Source organism: Choloepus didactylus, chromosome 1 (genome assembly GCF_015220235.1).
Source record: "Choloepus didactylus isolate mChoDid1 chromosome 1, mChoDid1.pri, whole genome shotgun sequence".
Classification (NCBI taxonomy): Eukaryota; Metazoa; Chordata; class Mammalia; order Pilosa; family Megalonychidae; genus Choloepus; species Choloepus didactylus.
The window spans coordinates 6,900,422-6,921,900 of record NC_051307.1 but is presented as its reverse complement, the minus strand read 5'-3'; the positions used below and the strand labels follow the sequence as shown (position 1 = coordinate 6,921,900).

General features: G+C 37.9%; 1 protein-coding gene across 2 annotated transcripts in view; it reads right to left on the bottom strand.

The window, feature by feature from the left end:
- Window positions 1-21,479, bottom strand: part of DSCAM (DS cell adhesion molecule) — an 834,563-nt gene that overhangs the window by 313,575 nt on the left and 499,509 nt on the right. For both annotated transcript variants that reach the window (XM_037831465.1, XM_037831467.1), the window contains exons 6-8: window positions 20,860-21,135; window positions 12,595-12,891; window positions 11,632-11,907 (exon numbers count right to left, since the gene is read on the bottom strand). In XM_037831465.1, the coding sequence (XP_037687393.1) occupies window positions 11,632-11,907; window positions 12,595-12,891; window positions 20,860-21,135 (849 nt within the window). The remainder of the gene's footprint in view (window positions 1-11,631; window positions 11,908-12,594; window positions 12,892-20,859; window positions 21,136-21,479) is intronic.

Sequence of the window (21,479 nt, the reverse complement as noted above, 5' to 3'; positions counted from 1 at the left end):
GATTGAATAAGACCTCTCTCATTGTTGAAGGCAATCTCCTCAGTTGATTGTCGATGTCATCAGCCATAGATGCAATCAACTTACCGATGATTTAAATCCACTAAATATCCTCACATTAACAATCAGGCCAGTGCTCACTTGACCAAATAACTGGACACTATAACATAGTCAATTTGACACATGAAGGTAACTATCACAAATGCCTTGACAGAGAAAGATGAAATTGGACCCTTACCTCATACCATATACAAAAATACAACCCATGTGGATTGAAAACCTAAATGTGGACAATGGAAATATAAACATAGAGGGAATGTAGAAAAAAAATGTAGGAAAGTATCTTCACAACCTCAGAGACTTCTTAATCAAGTCCCCAGTGAAGAAAATCAAAGACAATGTTAATAGACAAGAGGACATCCCGGAAAAGATATTCACGACTGTTTCTAACTAACAAGAGATTCATATTAATATTAAAGGACTACAGCAATGCCAGAAGAAATAGCAGAAGTCCATTGATAGGAAACCCAAATGTCTAATAAGTGCACGAAGAGATGCTAAACCCCAGAAGTAACTGAAGAAAACAAGTTAAAACAAAGCACTACTTTTCTCCCATTACATCTGCAAAAATTAGAAAGGCAGATGATTCAATTACTGGCAAGGATATGGGGAAATGCACTGTTGATATCAGTGTAAAGTGGTACTGGAATTTGGGAGCATGGCCCTACAATCATTCGTTAAATTGAGTTAAATTCTATAATCTAACAATTCAATTTAGCATTACACAAAGGAACATGTATAGGGTTTTCACTGTAGCACTATTTATAGAGTTAAAAGGCTGCAGGCAATCTAAGCATCTACTTTCCATGCCTTCATTTATGCATATTTACATACATACCTAAATAAGGGCATAGGAAGTGGATTGAGAATAAATATATTAAGCACACATAAGTGGGAGTCTATGGGGCAGGGAAGAATGATAACAGAAGTGGTGGATGAAAAAACAAACAAAAAACTAAGATACATTGAAACAAAGCAAAGCAGGGACTCTGAACAGATTGATGATAATAGTGGGGTATAAACCAAATACTGATATAAACCAAACCAAATCAAACCAAAATCCCACTGCCAATCAACAACACCCTTAGAGCTTTCGTTCGTGAGTACAAAGGCCTAGGTGACAAAACACATGGGTTAGAACAAAGAAGTTTTGCCTTTAGGATGGAGGTGGCACCTCATTTCCCTCTTCACCAGTTGGAACATTCTTAGAGGGCTGTGCTGCTATCACTATGAGACTAATCAAACTTGCCAGTGTGTTCCTACAGGGGAAGCGAGTTGGTAAATTCTGCTGCATGCAAAATAGTTGAACCCATAGGGATTCTAGAGACAGTTGGCCCAGAAGACAGGAACTCACTGTTTTCATATCTGGTAGCTTTATGTGGAGAAAGGCAGAGCTGTTCAGTGCCCCCTGAGAGGGTATAATGGGCTCAGCGGGAAATAGCCAAGCTGGAGAAGGCAGATGTGTGTTCATTAGGAGGAAGGACTGTCTGATGGTCACAGCCATGAAGAAACAGAAAGGGCTTCAAGCTTAGTGAGGCACTGGGCAGGCCATGGGTGTTCAGTCTGGAAAAACAGAGTACAGTTGAGGTACATGCTGAGTACCTCAGGAGTCTACATGAGCTCCAAGTTCATTTATGTCCCTAAAATTCTATAATGCTATCATCTGTAGGCAGATATTATACATACTTATTTATGTCTATATACATGAATATAATACATGCAAATATTGTATATTATATATACATAAGCTAGGAAATTCTGTTGAGCTTGTATTTTTTGACAATCACTTGTGTTTTGTTCCATTCCATATCAAAGATTCTACTACATGATTTGAATAACTGAGGGTTATTTTTCAGGTTTAAGATGTTATTATCAGAACATTATTGCTTAAGTATTACCAGAAGGGCTTGTGCATTTGTGTGTGTGTGTGTGTGTGTGTGTGTGTGCACTTACAACTGTGTGTTTTTGCAAAGATTAATAATCGATTTGACAGAGTAAGTATAATTTCTTTGGCATTCTTCTTTTTTCATCTCTACTTAATTTTCTCCTTGAAGTTTCTCATGTTGAGCAAGCAAAACAAGTAATGCAAAACATCAGTTATCTAACAATTTTAGCTTTTACTGAGTAAAATGATTGTATTCTTTGACATTGCAACTAATCTAATCCATATTCTCCTTCTCTACTTAGGTGTAAATGGTTTGAAATATTATTTATAAAAAAATTAATAAAGACTTTGAAGAAAGATACCAATTTCCTTTTATTAAAATGGAAAACAGAATTATAAAGTGTAATAGATTCTTAGAGGTGCTGTAACAAAGTACCACAAAACAGGTGGTTAAAACAACAGAAATTTATTCTCTCACAGGTCTGGAGATCAGAACCCTGAAATCAAGGTGTTGGCAGGTTTGGTTCCTTCTGGAGTCTCTGAGGGAGACCCTGTCCCGTGCCCCTCTCCTAGCCTGTAGCTGCATCACTCTGATCTCCGTCTCCATCGCTACATGGCCTAAACCTCTGCATGTCTCTGTGTCTTCTCCTTTTCTGTCCCTTGGAAGGATGCTCGTCAGTGAATGTAGGGCCCACCCTAATCCAGAAGACCTCATCTTGAGAGCCTTACTTTAATCATATCTGCAAAGGACCTTATTCCTAATGAGATCGCATTCTGAGGTTCCAGGTGGATACATTGTTTGGGGGGTGCACTATTAATCCACTACACAAGGCATTCCACCTCCAGGACAAACTCCCTCCAAGGGCAGCAGAAGAGCTGAGCTCGGAGCTCCACTCTGACCAATCCTAACCAAAAGAACCGAGCATCTCTTCTGTAGAGTTTGAGAGCATAAAACGTGGGGTCAGATGAACAAACGCAGGCACCTAAACACACGTGTACATGAGTGCTGTCTTTAGTAGTTCAGAAAGGGGGGTTAGTGGATGTTCCCAATTTCATCACCCTACTTTCATCACATTAGGGCATTAACTTAACAAAAAGAACTTAAAATTCCATTTAAATGATAAATTACCATGAAAGGATTATACATTCAGTATTTTACTTTCCTCAGAACAATATGATGCCCCACTAGATCTATTTTTCTCCTGTATTATTCATAAAAGAGGCAAATTCCCTAGGTAGTTGTTGACAACCAATATAAAATTTTTGTGAATGATTAAAATTTATGGCAAGGCACGTCCTCAGCACATACAACCCGAAACTTTAATGAGGCAACTAAAAGAGAAAAATAACCTCAAATGCTGTCCTTTCTATTAAAAAAAAAATTGTAAACGACGTCTATCTTTAGAGAGGCAGCGAGAGAAAGTGGAAGGAAGTGAAAGTGACAGAGAGACGTAGCCCCAGATGGAACCGGGTGGAAAGTGACAGCATCCTGGGCCCCGTGTTCCGGTGCAGCGCGGCTTGACGACGTCACTGCCGGGCGCCCCTGGGAATGACGTCACTAGGAGGCGGCAGCCCTGGCCTCTCTCTTGGAGATGCGAGGAGAGGAGCTTCGCTCTTGGGTCAGTTTTCAACTTAGGCTGCATTGCTCCAACTGCTCCAGCAGCAGTGCCGCAAGGTTGTCTTGATGACAGACAAGACAGAGCTTATGATAAAAAGCTGCAGTGGAAGCAGGGTGGTTTAGGTCAAATTGCGCAGTAAAAAGTGTCCCTGTAAGACCAAAAAATGCAACAGCGTCACCACCGTAGGAGTCGGAGATACTGTTGATGACACCTAATTCTCTCTTCAATTTGAAGCAGGACACAATAAAAATTTGTCTTAAATTGAAACAGGAAAGTGTCATAAACATAAAAATGGAATAAGATATGAATGAGTGAATGCTCATCACCAAATCATCTCGTTATTGGCTAAGAGTCATTTTTCAAAAGTCTCAAAAAAATAATTCTGTAAGTTTGACGCTTCCTGGACTCTTACCCACTTATAGCAACAACTCTTTCTCCGTAAAATGATTTTTGCTCACTCCTCCAAATCCATAAATCAATGGTCCCTTTGTCTGTATCTGGAACAGTGCTGTAGACACCCTAAATGTACTCTTTCCCTGAACCATAACCTTCCTAACAGTTTCATCAAGCCACTCATCTTTGTAGGTTCTGTGTCTCAGTCTCTTCATCACCCAGGCTAGCACTTCTGGAATCATCTTTGTTCCTTCCCTGCTCTCATTAACCAAATCCATTACCTCTCATTTTATCTTAAATTATGACCTCAATAGTTTTTGCCCATACATTTAATATAGTCTTTTTTCTGGACTTTTTAAACAGCTTTCTCCTGGGTTCTTCTCTTAATTTCTACTCACTCCAAACCAGGCTTCCCACTGCTATACAAATTACTTTTTTAAAAACTTTCCATGGGTTTGTGTTGGATCAAAAGATCTACATTTGAGTCTTGAATACTGGATAACTTTGAGCAAGTCTCTTGCTCTCCCTCTTTTTTTTCCCTGATTATACTGTATCTACATTACAGAGTCACTGGTGAGTATTAATTAAGGTGACACATATGAAAGTGCTTTGTAAACTACAGAATTTTAAATAAATATAAATGGAAGGTGACATTATTTTATCTAGCAGCCAATTAACTTTCTTGCCAGTGTTGGTTCCCAGCAATTAGAACACTCAATTAGGCACTGTTCAAGTTCAATGTGGCACCTAAAATGGAAAGTACAAGCTTTGAAATGTGTTAAATATAAATCTGCTTGTTAAATTGAAATAGTGCAAGTGAAGGATTTGGGCTATCATTTTCCTTCAATGTTTTAAGGCCACAAAATTGTGCTGGATGGTTAAAAATCAGAACAGCTTAGGCTTCAGCCACTATCACTAATTAACGCTTAACTTATTTATATCAATCTTTGATTTTTTTTTCTAAATTTTCAAGTCAATGTGATATTATGAAACAAACAGAGGTCAAGACTATTACCAAAAGAGATATGAATGAGAAATAGTGTTCACACACAACCCTATATTCAATCTTAGAGAAGAAACCCTGGAAAACAAACAAAAAATGGTTTGATTTGACAGTCTGCAACATTATTGATGGAATCAGTGGACCCTCTTCTAAAGGAGGCCAACTATTGAGGCATCCTGTTAACACTTCTAAAGTTTATCTGAATAAAATATTCACTGAGTAGTCTAACAGGAAAGATAAAGCACCTTATTTACATGAATAAAATCAGAAAGATTATCTTTCGATACTGATCCATAGGGAGAGTCAAATTTCTGTCTTTTCCTATAATTCAGGTAGTTCCTTATATCTTTCCCCCAATATCCCATAATTGAAAATAGTAAAGGTTTTTAATTTTTAAAAGGCTTTGATGGACCACAATACCAGCCATTAGAGTGTGATTTAATTTGTATATTTCTTTTCAAAACATTTTAGAATTTGAATTTGAATGTTTGGAAGTCTGTTTGGTAAAAACCCTCCTAACATCTGAGTAAAGCCTAAATTTGTTAATGCCATGTGATTGCTACTGCATATTCAAAGTCAGAAGTCATCTTAAACAAGAAATGTACGTGGTATCTTAAGCCAAATCACTGTAGATTCCTTCACTAGAGTGCAATGCATGTGAACATGGCTTAGGAAAAAACCCCTATGCCAGCATATAGAGATCCAGGATTTATTAGTTTTAATCAAGGAAGTATTATGCAGGCTAAAGTAGGATCACCCTATCCACCTAGCCTGCAATTTTCAATTTAGTATCTAAAGTTTCATTTGTCTACGAGGGAAATATGATATTAGATACAGATTGGGTGAGAAACCCTGCAAATATGGATGACCAAACATTGCATTGTATTTTAGAAACTGCTCCTTCAAATAGAAGAAAACATGTTTTGAAGCAATGATTAACAGAAAGTTTACACTATCCCCTCTGTCCAGACCCATGCACAAATAATTCACATCTAATGAGCAACAACTGAACACATATTTTGTGTACAAGTTCTATAGTTCCAACTTTTTGGCAAACACTTTGTTAATTTTTTGTTAGTGGCTGATTCACTCATACTGTGAATCTACAGTTTGATCTAATCTGCCATCTAACAAGCAGTTATTAGAGAATGCCAGGCATGTCTCCTGTTTTATATAAATCTGTTGTAAATTTCATAGAGATCTCTTTAGTTTCAACAAAATGCTGCATCTGAGAGGCTTTTTTTTTTAACCTCCACGATTTGACTGCCCCACTTGAAGTCTCCTGCCCCTCCCTGCCACCCCCCACATCAGTGGCCTTTGCTTAGCTTACATTTCCTAACATGGTTCTTTCTCTTAGGGTTTGGTTTCTTTTAGGGAAATCTTAGTAACTGTATGTAATTTAATTTCTGCGGTATCAATAATTTTCTATACCTGCCCAGAGTCCTTTCTTTATTGAGCACATTTTAATGGGCAAAGTGAATAAACATACTGAAGTCACTGTCAGCCCTGTTCACACTTTAGCTCACTATCATGTGTAGAGTCAGTTGTTTTGCATTCCTCCCGGCCTCTGGGCGTGAGGGGTGGAGGCATGCAGCTTACACAAGTACCCCCTCATGCCGGCCACAGTGATTGGTCCAGAAATGAGCTTGTGGCCTAGACACAGCCAATCGGAGTCCCATCCTGGGATTTTTCTAAGTGGGGTTGTCAGGGAAGAACTCTTCTTTTCTGGTTGTAGGCTGTGGGCATGTGAGTCCAGAGATATCCAGGGGTGGTGTGCACAGAGGAGAGCCAGAGAGAAGGTTTGGATGGACACAAAATCTCTTGATCAGGCCTCCGCTGGGCCCATACCAGCTCCCCTCCCTTTTCATGGTGTGGTGTAATAGGCCAATGACTACTCATCCCGACCCCCCCTCCCCAACACACTTGTTTATAGGTTGATTTGGGTTCCTGCACTTTGTATCCAGTAGGATCACAGGCAATACACTGATTTGTGCGAAACCAGATATTTAAAAATAGAATTTAGATTCCAACCAGGCCTCGTCTGAGTTTTCATCAGACTTCATCTTCAGATATTTGGTGAATGGGTTTTAGCATGAGTCTGAAGAGGGGACTGCCACCTCTGACTACATGAGGCTAAAACTGGCAGGGGCTCACAAAGTCCCTGGGTCTCACATCCAGGCCCGTGGCTCACACTGTTTATATGCTGAGGTCTCCAAATCTCTGGCCCCAATTCCTGAACACCGCTCTCATTTATCCAGCTTCCTACTTAATATCTTCACTTCTCTGTCTAATACATCTCAGTCACAACATATCAAAAATGCAACTCCTGATTTCTGCCTCAAACTGCTCCATTGCATCCTTTCCTGACTCAGCTGGTGGCAGTGCCATTCTTCCAGTTGTGCAGATCAAACCTTGGGCCAGTCCTTGATGGCATTATTTCTCTCCTACCTACATCCAATCCATCAGAGGATCTTATTGAACAGACCTTCAAAAGACATGCATAGTGGATGCATTCTACTCACTACCTCCACTGCTAATACCCTGTTCCAAGCCACCATCACACCTGGACTAGCTTTCCAACAGGTCACCCTGCTCACCCCCTCTTCCCAGTTAGCCCCATCAGCACAATGGTCAGAAGCGTCGTTTGAAAACCCAAGTCACGCCATGACACTCTGTTAAAAATCATCCCATAAATCCCCCATCTCACTCAGAGGAAAAGCCCATTATTTATGGCCCAAGTCCTCATCCACTGGGGCCCCCATGAAATGGCGTTGCTTCTTCTGACCACCTCCCCTCCTGCCTTCCCTTGCTCACTGTGCTCTGGCCATGCTTGCCTCACAGCTACTCCCCAAGCCTGCCAGACACACTCCTGCTCTTCCAGCAGCTCCTCCCCCAGATGCCTGTTTGGTATCTTCCACCTCTCTACATCTTTGATCAAATCTCACTTTCTCAAAGAAACCCTCCCTGACACCCTGAAAACCGTCCCAGCAATGGTCCCACTCACCACCAGCCCCTTCTCATATCCCATACCTGGCCTTACATGGTAGGTTGAATTATGTCCTCCAATATAGATGTTTCTTAATCTTAATCTGCACTCCTGTGGGTGTGAGCCCATTGTAAATAGGACCATCTGAGGATGCTATTTTTAGTTAAGGTATGGCCCAACCGAATCAGGGAAGGTCTTAATCCATGTTACTGGAGGTCTTATAAAGAGAACCCGGAAGTCCCAGAAGCAGGAGAGGAGAGAACATAACCATGTGCTGAGAAGTAGGGATTCAAGCCAAGGAACCCCAAGAGTTGCCAGCAGCTGGCATTAGAATACTGGTCTTTGGGCAACTTGCCAACAATTTGACTTTGGAATTCTTTTAGTCTCAAAACCATGAGTTCAATAAATTCTTGTTATTAAGCCAAAACCAGTTTGTGGTATTTGTGACAGCAGATCTGGCAAACTAAGGTACCCTATTTGTTTTTTTTTAATTCAACAGAATTTAATCTCTAGAACTTTCGTACAAGTCATGCCATGAACAATAACAACAACAATAAAGATCCATGATGTTCCTTCAAATAATTAGCTGATGATGCTCAGGGCAATTTCCACAATGGCAAATTTTGTGGTTTGAACAACAATCACTATTTTAAATAGTCTCAGAACATTGGCTTGTGGAGAACCTCCCTGGCCCCTAAGCAGGCCTGACCCCATAGCTCAGAGGGGGAAACCTCCATCACAAAGGGACTGCAGCCCAAGTGCCTGTGAAGGTCAGAAGCCAAACCAGTGTCCCAGACTTTGGTTATGACTCATTTTTTTCCACATCATAAGAATCTAACGTTGAATTTTAAAATTAAAAAAAAAGATAATTCACCTTTAACTCTACTGTGCTCAGGGGAAAATACAGACTTTGGAATTAGAAGACTCTCATCTGTACCATATACTAAATTCTCAATATTGGAAAAGTTACCGAATCCTTCTGAATCTCAATTGCCTCAAACATAAAATGTGAGTAATAACAATGCCCATCTCATCTGCTTGTTTTAATGAAGAAATTCAGGTATATCTCAAAGCACTCTGTGAACTTCATAGTATTAAACAAACATGCACAATTATTATATTTGACATACATTTTTGATGCATTTATGGAGGTTACTTTTGTGTCAGTTTAAGAAAAATGTTTCATTTGAAATGAATGTAATTTCATCAAAAAAAAAATATTAAACATGGAGAGTGTTAATCTATGGCTAGGACTTGGGGCACAGAGCATCATCCAGCAGAGGTGATGGGAAGGCTAAGGCTGAGGGTGGGAGTGCAGCTGATTTGCTTTATCAGCTTGGAAGAAGTTTAACATTGGCCCTTGAATTCTGTAAGCTCTTCAAAAATAAGGCAATGTTTCAATCATTTGACTTAGAAATTTCTGGTGATATATCTCTAACTCTATCTCTAAAATAAAGATACAGAGATAGATATAAAGTTACAGGCAGCTACAATGAACTATCATGTAACATAATATTTTTCTTCTTTTGTTTGGAAGACTTTGCAAAGGAGCTGAAAGCTCTTATATTACATAATATGTGTTTAAAAGAACAAAAACTACAGAAAACAAAACTATTAGCTTAAATTGCTTCCTAAACTCTTAGACATATTGGTTACAAGAGACAATGAATTCTCCTTTTGGATACAAGCTAGTCTGAGTTAGTTTCTGTCACTTAAAATCAAATGGATCAAGATTAACACATTGATTTTAGGGATAAAAGTTAATGATTCAAACAGCCTTTGTTTGAATCGATCTCTGATAAAAAAAATGACATTAAAATATCCATATCCAAGTATCTAATAATTTTACTTCCGATATTTTTGCTTGAAGGAAATTTGCAGACAAAGGCCAATGCATAATGAAGTTCATTGACTTATTGTTGGTAACAGTTCAACTTTAGAAATAAGACTATTCAGAGCTGGAACAGGGATTTCCAGAAAGTAGTTCCCAGATCCTTGGGAGTTTCCAATACCATTTTAGGAGTTTGAAAGGAGAAAACTATTTTCATTATAATACTAAGATGTGTTTTGCCTTTCTCACTGTATTGACATTTACACTGATGGTGCAAAATGAATGATGAGTAAAACTGCTGGTGCCTTAGCACAAAGCATGGCAGTTGCACTGAAATGTTCTAGTAATCATTGCACTATTTACCACCACACACTCACAATTAAACAAATAAACAGCCAGTTCCGTTTAAGCATATCCTTGACGAAGCAATGAAAATAATAATTTCATTAAATCTCAACCCTTGAGTTCATGTCTTTTTAATGTTCTACATTCTTAGTAACAAAATGGAAAGAACACACAAAGCACTTCTACTGCCTACTGAGCATGATTGTTGTTGCAAAGAAAAGTATTTTTGCACTTGTCTGAGTTGCAAGCTGAACTAGCCACTTTTTTTTCCATGGAATTCCACATTCATTTAAAAGAATGGCTACCTACAAAGTACAGTTATTCAGACTCATGTCTTTGGCAGATATTTTCCTGAAAGAGAAATAAATCAGTCTGTCACTCTCAGGGTAGCAACTGACAGTGTTTGTTGCCAAGGATAAAATCCAAGCTTTCAAGCAAAAAATAGAATTTTGGGAAATTTGTATCTGGTACCATGAGCTTGATAGTTTCCCAGTACTTCCCAAGACTTTCTGATGATGAGATCAATGAGATCAATGGTAATACTAAAAATCATGATTTGTTTGATATTATATAATGAATCATGTCAACATTTGGAAGATCTGTATAACTCAGTGAACCAATACTTTTCAAATGATCAATGTATCAGGCTACAAAATCATGCATGAGTAAAACATTTATTCAACATGCATGACAGACCAATGAATTTTAATACAGTAGAGTCCAAAAATTTTTTAATATAGTTTTCAATTTTCAGTGGAAACCAACCTTTAAAATATTGTCATGTTTAAATTATTCTCTGTACAGTATTGATACATAAGATATTTTATGGTTTACTCTCTTGTTTTACTTGTTCATCATTTGTCTTTCCTGATTGGAATGAGAGCTCTTTCAATGAGGGAAATCACTGTACTCCTTGGAGCCTAGGGTAGGGCCTGCTGTGGAGCAGGTGTTCCATAAACGATGGTTGACAAAATAAATACAACCACAAAGTGAGATACACTGTTAGTCCCAGTCTGGGTTACCAATAGTTTCTAATGATTTGAGGAATTTCTTAAGGTATGTATTTAAAAAAAATTTCAAAATTATTTATGTACAGGTACATCAAATATCTAATATCTAATGTATAATACATAATGTCTTATATTATATTAGTGCATGCATAGATATTTTTTTAAAAGCAAAACTAATAGAGTGTGTGGAAAAAATGTTTGGGGCAGGCCACTGGAAACCTGTGCAACTGCATAATGTGACAACCTAAAGATAATTATTTCTCTGGAAAGTCAAGCTAAAAATTAACATGAAAAGGAAGTTACGGCAACCACTGGCCTTGTGAAGCTCCAGTAGCAAAGGGAACAAAGCACGTACTGTACTCTCCTTTTTTGGTCTTTATAATCATCCTGCTGTAAACCTGCAGATTCTTAGCAATTACACCACTCCTACCCTGTGGCCTGGTGGAGACAGGCGGCTAAGGGTGCGGAGTTGCATGGGGACAGGCTGGAGATCAGCCATTACCTTTCACCATCACGTGGACACTCTGGCTGGTGGAGAGCTGCGGTTGAACCAGCACGTTGCAAGTGTATTCCCCCTCGTCAACCTCCTTCTGCACATCCGAGAGTTTTAGAGTTCCATTGTTCTCAAATGCCACTTGGCGGTGGTTAAAAGGAAGCAGGTTAGAGTTCTTGTACCACTTGATGGAGTAATATGGGTAGCCGATCACACGACAGTGAATGTATGTATCTCGGCCCGCTATTGCTGTGATATTTTTCATTGGTCGAATGCTTGCAGGCCCTGGAGGGACACAAAGATAACGCTTGAAAATTATATAAGGGTACATTTCTCGTGGGAAAATGGGTACACTTATCCTTGAGTTAAAAATGCAGATTATTTTCATGTAAGCACATCTTTTCAATTAAAAAATAATCTTCTGCATTTGGCATTTTCTACTGAGATTTTTTTAAAAGTTAGATTACTACTTCTAATAAAATGTTTCAAAATTTCATGGCAAAATGAAGTTGAATAAAAAGTAGCTAGTCTACCCTGAACAGTCATGCTCTTTGCATGGAAACGCGGGATCGGTGGTTTATCTCTCTTTGTAAGATTCATCATGGAGATGGAGGTTATGTCACGTTGCACTGTGAATGTAAGTTAAAATACCATGTGCATGAGGGTTTACAATGAATATAGTAAAACAGAAGAGGAGAAAGGAAGGAGCATGCAGAGCATAAACCAGGAAAGGAAATTTCAAGTGGACAAATCTAAGTGTAAAAAAAGCCAACAAGCTGACTAGAGAAACCAAAATGCCATTTCCAACATTAACCCAGTTGGGGCCGTTCCTGACTCGGAAGGAAAGGGTAGGAAATGGGAAGCAACGGTTAGCCCGTTTTGCATTCCAGGCCTCAGCTCGGTGCATGCAGACCTTCTCCTCCACTACAATGGGCCACGTGTGTTGGGTCGAGGAGCTGATTTGACAAGCACCTCTTACGTTTATTCGAGCCTGGTACAGGACGACTCCCGCGGAATTGTTGGCGGTGCAGCGGTACACGCCCCCGTCGCGGACCTGAGAGCTGGAGATGTTCAGGTAGCTGACCACGTTCCCCTCCGACGTAATCATCTGACTCAGGCGGTGGCTGCCGCCCTTGAGGATGGGGTCATCGTCCAGGGTCCACGTAATCGTGGGCAACGGAGTTCCTTTCACATTGCACATGAGGGAAACCGGCTCGGCTGGACTCACCACTTTTTCACTGAAGGCAGAAATAATTTTGGGAGTCCCATCTGCAGGAAGACACATTATGGAAGGGAGTGGCACATATGAATCATTGAACAACATCCATGTACACTTATTTAATGATTAGGCAACATGGTGGTTATTAAACACTCCAAAAAAAAAAAAGTTTGGTTTCCATGGCATAGCTAAATCCCATGAGAATAACAAGATTTCATTATTTTCAAAGTGGATAGACAGCATTGGCAAGCTTTAATAAATCACATGTATTTCCTGATTGTCATAATAAGAGGAACCACAGTGCAACCCACATCCTCCTGCTTCTATCAGCTACCAAGAAGTCTACAACTCGAAATGGGTCTGTCTGCACCCAAAATTATAACTATAGAAGAAATCCACACATCCCCAAACTATCACTTTAGCTTCCTACTTCCAAGTGAAGTACTGATTGCTCCCTAGGGAATTATTTGAGGGATAAAGTAAAGAACTGAGAGGCTGATTATCTCATCACAAATTTCTCATAAGAAATAATCTTTTATTGTTTTAATGACAAAGGGTAAATGCATGGGAATGTCCATAAACTCTCTGAGAATGGAGAAAAGCAAAACAAACTTTGACTCTTTCAGCATGTTCTCAATATCTTCACAAGGATATAGCACGGCCATAAAATTCATTATCCAAACCAGGAAACTATTGAGAGTGAAATGGGGAACAGTAAGAAGTATGCCAGGAAGGCAGGAGAAACCCAGGACCGTCCCAGGCAAACCAGGATCTTAGGAATTTCCAATATTTCAACCAAGATCAAATATTCATATTCCACTATTTTTCTGGTATTTATATGTATGATTTCCCAGGTTACTTTTTAAATATACATGTTACTTTTTAAATGGCTTCCCATTGAAAAAAATATTTATGCATATTAAAGAAAAAATATATGAGACTTGAGAGAAGAAAGTTCCATAGGTCTTCTAGCCTCATGTGTCTAAATCAATCTTGTGACATAACTGAATGACACAATATTCAGTTACTGGCTTAACTGAAAAGGCAACAGGATTTCCAAGTCTCATGATAAACCTTGCCTGGACGGGTCATTTTTCTGTTTTTAAAAATAATTTCTGTGCTCAATTAAAGGCTTTTTTCCCAGAAAGATAATGATTAATAGATAAATATTTTTTAGTTTTAATTACAATAGAAATACATACTTATTATTAAAAATTTGGGAAGTATAGATAAGCAAAATGAAGGGGGAGGAAACAAAACTGAGGCTGGTCCACAATTCCATCAGGGAAAGATAACTGTTAACGTTTCCAAATACCCCTGAGGAAAACCACTCATAGCCCCCAAATCTTCAGGCCTCATTCAGTGGTCAGTTCGGCCAGCTGGACAGGGTTCTCCTGATGATGGGGTGTTGTGGCTGGGGTGCTTTCTCCAGCCCTCTGTCAATCTTTTCCTTCCTAAATTCCTGGATCATAGCTTATTTCTGACTCATGTTTCAAGTGACTGGAGTATGCCCTTGAGTATGTTTCTCCAAGATGCATTCATAAGTAGCATATTTCAGTGTCCCTGGGCTGCCAGACTTTTCTTTTTCTATCAAAGATGAAACATGAACTTTATAATATTGAAATGAAAAACTGTGCTTTTCCCCTTAAAACACTGCAGACATTGCTTCATCATGCTCTAGCATTTAATTTTTTAGAGACATTAAGACACCATCCTAGTTGTTATTCAAAGTACCTAAGCAGTCATTGCTCCTTGGGAATGTTGAGGTTATGTGAATGAATCAAATTCTAATTCGACATTTTTTTTTGCAAAATGTGTTTAGATATTAGTTTCCTTGCACTGTTTCTTACACTAAGCACTGAAAATTAAAGTCTTTTTTTCTATTTAGAAGTTTTCTTCAGTTATACTCTTTTTTTGTGGGTAACATTTGTATACAGTGAAATGCACAGATCTTTAACAAAACAGATGAGTTTTGTTAAATATATACAACTGTGGAACTGCCCAAACAATCAAGATATAAAACATTTCCATCATTCCAGAAAGTTCCCAAGAGCTCCTTCCAATCCAACCCTCCCCCCACCCCCCCCTCCCCCCAGTCCCCATCAGGGAATCTCTGCTCTGATTTTTTTTACCACTATATATTAGTTTTGCAAGCTCTTGAACTTCAAGTAAATGGAATCACGGAGTGTACAATCTTTTACACATGCACATATTCTAACATAACCACACTAAGTTAGCAAAATTAGGAAATTTAACTTTGGAACAGTGCTACTATCTAATCCACAGTTCATAATAGAATTCCTCCAATTGAACCAATAATGTCCTTTAAAACTATTTTTTCCCATTCCCAAATCCAATCCATATTACATATTACATTTATTTGTCATGTCTGTTTAGTCATTTTACAGTCTGGAACATTCTTCAGTCTTTCTTAGTGTTTCTTGACTTTGACATTTTTGAAAAGTACTGGTCAGTTGTTTTGGTTTTGTTTTGTTTTTTAACTGCCAGTGGTTCAAATTGGGTTGGCTGATATTTCTTCATGATTAGATGCAGTTTGTGGACTTTTGGAAGAAATACCATGGAAAAGATGTTTTTCATGTGCCTGTTGACCAGTTGTCTCTTCAGGTTTTTGTCCATTTTTATATTGGATTCTTTGCATCTTTGTTATTGATCTATAGGAGTTATTTATGGATCCTGAATACAAGCAAATATATATATGTGTGTGTGCGTGTATATGTGTATATATGCATATATTTGACATGTTACATGTAACATTTGTCAGATATCTCATCTCTATTTTATATATACATATTTGTCATATAATCCATATTATGTGTATGTGTGTGTTTTGTTTCCACACACATACACATAATATTTTTCCTAGATTGTGAAATTTTTGCCTATCCCCAAACCACAAAGAATTCTTTTATGTTTCCTGTCAGAAGCTTTGTAGTTTTAGAGTTGGCATTCAGATGTACCATTCATATCAAATTGTATAAGAGGAAGGTGTGAAGTAGGGATTGATATGCAATTTTTTTCCATATATTTATCCATTTTTTCCAGCACCGTTGTTGAAAACTTTTTTTTACTTACTAACTTTGTCCCCTTTTGAAAATCGATTTATCATACATATGTGAGTATATTTCTAGACAGTCTATTATGTTCAAAAGATCTAGGTATCTATCTTGTTTAATGCAGCTTTATGTAAGTATTGGAAGAATCAGCCTTCCAACATCATTCTTTTTTTCAATATTAACGGAAACGTTCACAGTCCATTACTTTTTATATCTTTAAATCAACTTAGAATCTAGATATTTGGCATTTCCATGTACGTATTAGAATCAATAATCTTTAAAGGCTGTTGGGTTTTAATTGGCTTATATTTATCATTTTGGAGAGAATTGTTATCATAAGATTATTTAGTTTTTCAATGCATGGATATGGAATGTCTTTCCATTTTTCAGGTTGTGTCAGTTTTATATTGGCACTGTTTTATAGGTTTATATGTAGAGATCTTCCACATCAGTATATAAATATATTCCTAAGTATCTTGTGCTTTATGCTGTTGGAAATGGAATTTAAAAATCATTTTCCAGTCATTTGCTCCTACTATGTAGAAATACATTGAAGTTTGATTATTGTTCTTGTATCCTACAATTGTACCCACTTATTAGTTCTAGGATTGTTTTATAGATTTTTTATTATTTTCTATGTAAGCAATAATGTCCTCAATTAAAGAGAGCTAAAATTCTTCCTTTCCAAACTTTATGCATTGTATTTCCCATTCATGCCCGGGTAGGATTTCCAGTACAATGTTGAGTAGACGTGGTGGGTGTGAACATCCTTGCTTTGGCCACAATCTTAAACAGAAAACATTCTGTGTATAAATATTAAGTATGATTGAAACTGTAGGTTGTTTATAGATGCCACTTATCAGGTCAAGGAAATTCCCAGTATTCTTAATTTGCTGGGAAGTGGTTTTAATCATGAATGGATGTTGACTTTTGTCAAATAACTTTTCTGCATATATTGATAAACAATTGTTTGTTTTCTTTGATTTTGGTATATCATAGCTTACATATATTTGTTATTTTTTAATATTTTGCTGATCTTGCATTCATGGCCTGAACACCAACTGGTGTGTGCATGTGCGTGTGTGTGTGTGGTCTGAATTACATTCACTTAGAGTTAAAATTATAGCATTTCATATGACACCTAAGAATCTTGCAACAAACAACTTCATTTTTACTCTGTCCTCTGTATTATTGCATATACTCATGTTATAAACTCTATAATACAGTGTTATAATTTTATAATTAATCAGTTAATTGTTGCATAAAGAAATAAAAAGAGAAAAATCATTTTTTAATGTTCTGTTTCCTATTTCCTTACATATTTACCATTTCTTGTGTTCTTTATTACTTCTATAAATCTTCATTTAACAAGTTTTTATGGTGCAGGTCTTTTGGCATCATTTTTTCAAATAATTTTTAATTGAAAATGCCACTATATTGCCTTGATTTTTAAAGAATATTTTTGTTATATATAGAAGTTTGGGTTGACAGTTTTTTTCCCTTTCAATGTTTTAAAGATGTTGCTATATTGGCTTCTGGCATCCAAAATTTTTGATGCAAAGTCATCCATCATTTATATTGATGCTCTCCTTTATGTTATATTTTTCCTCCCTCAGGCTAACAAGATTTTATCTTCTGGTTTCATCAGCTTGACTGTGATGTGCCTGTGTGTGATTTTCTTTGTATTTATTCTGCTTAAGGTTCGCTGAATTTCACAGATCTGTAAGTTGACAGTCTTTCTGTTTTTGCCAAATTAGGGAAATTTTAGCCATTATTCTTTCAAATGTTTTTCTACCCATTCTCTCTACCCTATTTTGCTGGGCCTCTAGTTACATGTGTATCAGGATATCTGATAAGTGTCCTATATGGCAGCAAGGCTCTGTTCACTTTCTTTTGCAGGATTTTTTCTCTCTGTGATTCAGATTGGGTAATTTCTATTAATATATCTTTAAGTTTACCGATATTTTCTTCTTCCTCCAGTCTGTTAAGGCTAATACAATTTTTCATTCTATTGGTTCCTTTTGTAGTTTCCATTCCTCTGTTGTTGTTTTCCGTATGTTCACTCATTACAGCTGGACTTTCCCTTTAAGTTATTAAATGTATTTTAAATAGCGTTAAAACCCTTGTCTGCTGGTTCCAGCATTGGAGTCTTCTCGGAGCCTGTGCTTAGCGTTATCTTTTTACCTTTGGTCACAGTTTCCTGTGGTTTTTCTTTTTTATGTCTAGTTATTTTTTTTACTGTATATTTGATGTAATGAACAATATATTCCAGAGGTTCTGGATTCTGTCATCTTTTGTAAAAAAAAGAGTGATTTTTTTGTTCTAACAGGCAAGTAAAATCACTGGCTGATCATATTAAATTTACAGAGGGTTGATTCTATAGTTTGTTAGAGTGGATCTGTTTCAACTTTGCCTTTGTTCAGGATGAATCCCTTAATCTTTTCTTTTTCTCCAATGGATTGGCTCTTCTGAGGTCTAAAGGGAAAACTAAAGGTGTATCAGCTCTCTGACTTTCAGAGACACAAACTCAAAACTCTATACCCCATGAAGTGAGCAGTAACTGAAATTTCTGCTTGGCTTTCCAGCTTTCCTAATGTTACTTTACAATGGGGCCCTTGGATTCTCCCCACGTTTTTGGACATTCAGACATCAATCAAGTTTTTAAAAGATGTTTATTTGCAGATCTGGGAACTCCCAACTGTATTTCCTGCTTCCGGGAAAAACCCCCTTCAAGGTGCAGCTGAGCTGGCAGCCCAGCGCTGTGTCCCCTGCACCTCAATTGTATGACTCTTCAGCCTTCTGTTTTTGGTCCTTTTTTGTCCCTGTGCATCACATGGACTGGGCAGAGTCATCGGGGAAAAGGGTATCAGTGCATTATCACCGAATCCTTTCCCTTCTTTCAAGGGTCAAATCCTTCTCTGCCTGCTTTTGGTGTTTCCCCAGTGTCTGCATATAGTTTTGCTTTTCCCAAAGTCCATAATTTTTATCTGCTTCCCAGTTAGTCTAATAAATGCCATTCCATCATTTCCAGAATTGGAACATATTATTTTGTTATTATTATTCCATTTTTCCAGTTATTATGGTTTGATCATAAACCTTTAAATGTAAGTTCCCAATTCCTTTAGCTTTGCAGTCCAATCCCTTTAGCCTTATAGGAAATGTCTCTAGATTCTGCACTATGTCAACAGTCATACCTAGTTCATGTTATTGGGAGTTTTTATAATTTGATGTTAGTCCATAGCTATTTTAGTAGGAATTATGGGAGGGTTAGTTGGTGGATATTAGTTAGATATCATTTTAAAGCAATAACTAGATATGTATTTGTAATTCCATTTCTGCTCCTTTGCTATATTAGCATTGTCATCTCTCAGAAGAGGAAAAAAAATAGTGATGCTTCTTGTCCTGAATGGAAACTGACATGCAACAAATAAATTCACGCGTGTGCTCTGTATGCACCTGTGCCCCCTTTTTCATTTAAGTGACAGGCTTTTTGGAGATGAAAGCAGATGCTACTTTCCTAGTGAGACCTGAGTGTTTGTGAAATCTTCCCTGCTGTCACTATCTGATAACCTGATCTCTCTCGACATCATTATGGATTACCCATCTGTGCTTTAGGTTTTCTTAGTCACATGAGATGCTTGCTGAGGTGACTCTGCCTAGACACACAATCCCTTCTTTTTCCACAAATAATCCAAAATAATCACTATGTGCATACTCCAGTGCAACAGCATTAGCAACATTCCTCTGCACAAATTGATTACCTTTTATACTTAATTATTTTGTGGAACACAGTGTCAGACATTTAATCTGAACATGATGCCTTCAGCTAATTCTACCACAGCTTTACAAACTCACTGTTGGCAACAAAATGCTTGAATCAAAATAAGAATCTTTTTTCTAAGCCTGATTCTTCCTAAAAACTAGCCAAGGTAAGGAAGCAATAGCAGAATATCCTCTTAGCATGAAGACATATGTAAATGTATTTTCACATATAAGTGGATTTTACTTTTTTTTCCCCTTTAGCTCATGTGGAAGTCATTTGATTGCTTTAATCAATTGATAAAAGACTAATTTTGAATTATATATAAATACACAATTTCCAATGAGACACACAAACATACAGTAAAAGCTAGTTCAAATGTCCAGGGATAAATATATGTCTTGCTTACAAGTTACCTGTGGTAGCTTCCCATCCCTAGTTGACTGGTAAGCTTGAAGATGTAAGTCTGCAGTAGCCATTTAAGAAGGGCAACATAACCATGTATCACTGGCCAAACCCTCAAAGTATTTCATTACAAATTCTATTTACCTAAATCTGTAAAAATTTGTACCCCATCATGGGACAACTATACCAATCAGATGAAAATTTTTTTTTTCACTCCGCCAGGCACTATAGTGAAATTTCCCTCTGCATTTTGCCTCTTAAGCTTTGCCCCCACTGGGGACATGTGCCAATATCTGAAGACTTTCTTGGTTTTCAAGAAACCAAGACAACTGGGGGGGGGGTGGATATTACTAGCATCTACTGGGGTAGAGACCAAAGATGCTTCTAAAAATCCTACATTGCATAATACAGACCCCACCATAAAGCACTATTGAGAAACCCTGGTCTAGAAGATAATGAATTGTCAACAAATCTATAAATTTCAAATTTCTGGGGTATACATCTTGACATACAACTTTAAATTCATGAGTGGCCAACATTTCTGTTATTAAACTCTGCGTGACTTCTAACACAAACAATTTTATTCCCACCAGAACTTGTCCTTTCATTTGCCTGATTTAGCGAGAAAACAGGGTAGACTTATTAGCTGATCAGATAAACAAAAACCTTAAAACTCCAAGTGCCCAGCACCATTTCACCTTGTGTGTTGCATTCTTGTTTTGTGAGTGCTCTGGGTTTGGGCTTTATCCCAGCCCTGCCCTACGACGATGCCCACTGACCTTCGAGAACCACCTGCACATAGTCTTGAGCAGACAGCTTGTCCTTGCGAACAAAGCACTGGTACGCGCCCCCGTCACTTTTGACCATGTGATCCATTATAAGATTCTCGTGGTTGATCCCTGTGATCCTCACATTTTTTCCAGGGTTGAGTATTTCACCATTTCTGTACCAGGAGAGTTCCTGGTCCTCAGATCCTGTCACACTGCAGGACAAGGAAACCTGGCTACCCACGCTGCTTTTAACTTTCCTGGGGCTGATGGTGGCTTTCAATGGCTCTGGAGATTTGGGTAAGAGAGAAAAAAAGAGGTTAAGAACATCACATATAGAGCATTCATGGTGACAACATGCTGGACTTTTGACGGGGTCAATGCATCACGGCGTGTGCACGTCATATGATTCTTACATTCAGTATTATTGTATGATGCACCATTTTGCTTGTGAACAGCCTCTTGGTGATTTGTTTTCTCTTTGTAGCAAATAGGCCAATGTTGACTAAATTGATTTCTCACTGAATAAAAAGGAGGATGGTGGTATTAACACATTGCAGTATATTGAACTATGTCCCCCACAAATACATGGCCGAGTCATAAACCCCCGTCCTTCCTGAGGGTACGACCTC